This window comes from Limulus polyphemus, unplaced genomic scaffold (assembly GCF_000517525.1).
Source record: "Limulus polyphemus unplaced genomic scaffold, Limulus_polyphemus-2.1.2 Scaffold7746, whole genome shotgun sequence".
Classification (NCBI taxonomy): domain Eukaryota; kingdom Metazoa; phylum Arthropoda; class Merostomata; order Xiphosura; family Limulidae; genus Limulus; species Limulus polyphemus.
In genome coordinates, this window is record NW_013673356.1 from 30,796 (window position 1) to 34,751 (window position 3,956).

Below are 3,956 nucleotides of genomic sequence, written 5' to 3' on the forward strand. Positions count from 1 at the left end.
TACTCTCTAATCAACAAAAAAGCACAATAAAATATTTGAAATCTAACCTAATGCTGTGGAGACTAAACTTACAGTACTAGTTTCAATTTTATTTACACGTGCATGGATGTGTTTAGGCTTTTGATTGTCTATTGTATATAAAACAAAGTTCCTTATTTTTACAGTTTAAGCTACTTAAGAGAAAATTATAAACTTTACGTAGAAAAACTTAATCAACATTTTTGGGTCATTTTCTATTTACGTATAGGATTACAAATTCTGATTTAACTCTACTTACAAGTCCTTGTTTACAGTGCCCTCTATCTCCACTGATAGCATCGTAGACTTATTTCATAAATTCAACATGTTACATTATACAATGCTAAATATTAACACCATAAATCAAAGATTTACAAAAAAATTTCAAATCACTTAAATATTGTCCATTTTCTCAAGCTGCAACCAAACAAAATCCTTTAAAGAACATGTTATGATCTGCTAGCCCTATGGTTCAAAGAAGTAATTTTGCAAGTCACAAAATTTGTGTCTAAGATACAAATAGTAACTTACTGTATTCAAGAATCAGACAGGAATATATAAGATTAATTCTTATGTTTTTTAGTTTCTCACAAACTTAAGAATGTGATTTCACATCCTGTTGAAAATTTGCAATTTTCTTGCCTGAACTACTAAATCCAGCTGTGAAATAGTATGAAAACTTGTTAGAAAAAAATAACCCTCACAAAGTAGATGAGGTAATGAATTTTTAAAAGATATCCATGAATATCTATGTGAACAAAAAAAAACCTGTAGTTAGATAGGAAATATGTTAAAAAAGTTTTTAAAAAGTTACAGTTAGTTCTTGAAAAACATATTAGGTTTCTATACATGTATATTGTGAATAATTATTTTAAATTAAGCTAATTAAGCTTTATTAGAATTTATTATCAAAACAGGAAAAATACTTTATCCGATAAGAAAAAGAATCCACTAGAAAACTGTAAATAATATTGCAGAAAATCGTAAACGTAGTAACTCTTAACCAATTTTAACATTTTCCTTCTGTTAACTTGAATGCTAAATTTTTTCCATTTATGATTAGCTCAAAGGTACAATGTTCACTTGGAATCACCACTGCCACCTAGTGTCAGATGTTCTGCTACCATCCTTGAGTTCTTCTGTCATAACTTGTGAATGTTGAAGACCCGTTGGACTGAGCAGGCAACTAGAGATAGAGCTGCTGTTGCTAGAGAAGCTCTCTGCTGTCGAGAAGGAGCCATGTCGGTTGAGGTAGGATGTAGCAGGTTGTTCATTTATTCTTGGCTGCTTACAGATGGCACTATCTGATTTTGATCTGTGCAGGTACTTACGAACCAACGTTTTAGGATATTGTTTACCTATGTGAGGTAAAGCTGATCGAGACTTTCTCAAATGGGCGTCTACATCTATTACATCATCAAAGGTACGAACACCAACAGCCTTGAGTATTATATCCATCTTATTAGAGTAGTCTAAGTGACCCGATACCTTAAAAACAATTAACACCTATGATTGTAAGTAATTTCCTTCCATCTTCCTCCAATGTAGTGCATTATAAATCAATCTTTGTGTTTGATTGTGTTTTATATTAAGCACAAAGCTGCGCAATGGGCTAACTGTACCGTGTCCACTGCAAGCAACCAATCTTTTAACATTATAAGCCTTCAGAGGGCTTTTTTGTACATCCGGAAATATTTTCTTTTGAACCAAGATTGCACGGAATAGATTTCTTGGAATTCCTAAAACCTGAACAGTACCAGTGAACATAACAATAAGTAAAATGAAGTTTCTTTATAACGTGGAGAACCACCTAGCTAAACACAATTCCTGAGGTGAGGTGTATTTAAAATATGATGTACATTTTTTAAGAAGCTTATTGTACACAAAAAACAAAACTATTATTCTGCGGTGAAAGAATTATACGCAAGCAGTATCAAATGTGAAAATGATAAACACAAACAAAGATCAATTTAAATAGTTTCATGTTTCTTGATATTAAGGAAAGTTTGTTTGTTTGTAATTAAGCACAAAGCTATCTGTGATCTGCCCTCCACGGGTATCGAAACCCGGTTTCTAGCATTGTAAGTCCGCAGACATACCGCTGTGCCACTGGTGGGCCTCTTGGTCACTTTTTTTTTGTTGTTGTTTGAACTTAAGCACAAAGCTACACAATGAGCTATCTGTGCTCTGCCCACCACGGGTAGGTTGTAAGTCCGCAGACATACCGCTGTGCCACCAGGGGGCATTAAGGAAAGTTAATTACGATCTTGCAGCTGTGTAGTTGTATCTGAAGTTCTTTTCTACAGTGGCCTGAGCAAAGGCCTTCCAAACCAAACACATTTACAGAAAAACTCTATCATTACACTGTAATATGTGTAGGAGTTCTATCGACACAACATACTCTGCAACTGAAGATAGCACAAACTTTTTTTTTTCACCTGCCTTAAAACTGAGAGTTGATTACTTTCATTCTGACCAGTCTAATTTTAAAATAATGAATTTTATACTTGACAAAAGAATTCAGTTCAAACAAATGTTTAGTACTTAAATACTTAACAATGTCAATACGTGGGTTTTATTAAGTAGAAAAATGAAAAGTTTTATGAAGTATTTTGTGATACAAGGGAGGGAAGCAACTCGGGGATGGGTGAGACAAGTTTTTCCCTTATTACGATTGATAGTTTATTAGGCTAAGTTTATCATTTATTTAATGTTATGTTTGGTCATCTTGTCTCATTGTGTGTAAGAGTTAACATTAGTTCAGCATTTGTACGCATACATGTGTCAATTTTTTACACTGTCACCTAGCAACAAGTGGGGTTTAGCGGTTCCATACCAGCAGAGGCCAAAGGTTCTTTTTATTAACATATTCTCAGCATTTTCTAACGTACAAAGTGCATTACGTAAATAAGAATGTCAAGTCTGACCAATCACAAAAGTAGAAGGGAAAAGCTCAGATTCAGTATGACATCATCCTTTGTTCAGCTGGAAATAGAGACTGGGGAAGAAAACTAATGTGAACAAGTGTTATCCAATCATCTTTCATTATTTGTTGGATGTCCCTTAATGAGTATGAATTATGCAAAACTGACATTTTTTTTGTCCCAAGAAATGAAGAAAGTAGACTAGCATGACAGTAGAAATTAGTAGTTACAAGAAGATTTCTCAGAAAATCTATTGGCCCGTTACCTTTGACAAAATTTCAGAAATCATTTTTGGATCCTTTTTATAAATAAAATACATATCACCTTCTCTTAATAAAACCCATGTCTAAGCGTAATAAACAATGACAAAAATTGTTTCAAATGATCAATTAATCTTATGCTGCTTATGCTAGATTTTCAACATTGTTCTCAGAACCTTTAAATGTCATTAGCAAATACACAAACAAGAAGGTTTATCTAAAATCATTATTTGACTCTACACTATTTATGTTTAACTTACCACACTGCTCAAATCAACATTACACATTCGCCTGTCATTCCACCTCACTGGTTGAAGTCCTGCTATTTTAAGTGTTGCCGAAGATGTACGGTAAAGAAATTTCAACAGCCAGTCGCCACTAAAAATACAGAGTTAGGACAAGTTCTAAATGTATTATCAAACTATGCACAGACAGCACTTGGACATAAACACAGAAATATCCTATGGAAATGGCCAAATAACGTGTGTGGTTCAACCTTTAGCTTTTAGAGTTGTGTCAGTTCTTTATAGTAGGGCATCTGGAAGTTTCTTAAAGGTAGGTTAAGGAATAACCTTAAAACACAACTTGCATTAAAAGTCAGAGATCTTGTTCACTCGTGACTATCTTCCAACTAACGTTACATTTACCTGATCAGATTATCGCCATGCTGTAATAACCTTTGATACTGTTCCTCTTACATTATCACCATGCTGTAATAACCTTTGATACTGTTCCTCTTACATTATCACCATGC

The 3,956-nt window shown here is 33.7% G+C and overlaps 1 protein-coding gene across 1 annotated transcript; it reads right to left on the bottom strand.

Annotated features, from left to right (window-relative positions):
* Positions 1–1,105: 1,105 nt before the first annotated feature.
* On the bottom strand, positions 1,106–3,606 carry LOC106474837. The gene is made up of 2 exons (XM_013935531.2): positions 3,463–3,606; positions 1,106–1,506 (listed from the first exon to the last, which is right to left on the bottom strand). Exons 1-2 carry the CDS (start codon positions 3,487–3,489, stop codon positions 1,108–1,110), a joined length of 426 nt encoding a protein of 141 aa, XP_013790985.1. The 5' UTR covers positions 3,490–3,606; the 3' UTR covers positions 1,106–1,107.
* Positions 3,607–3,956: the final 350 nt, after the last annotated feature.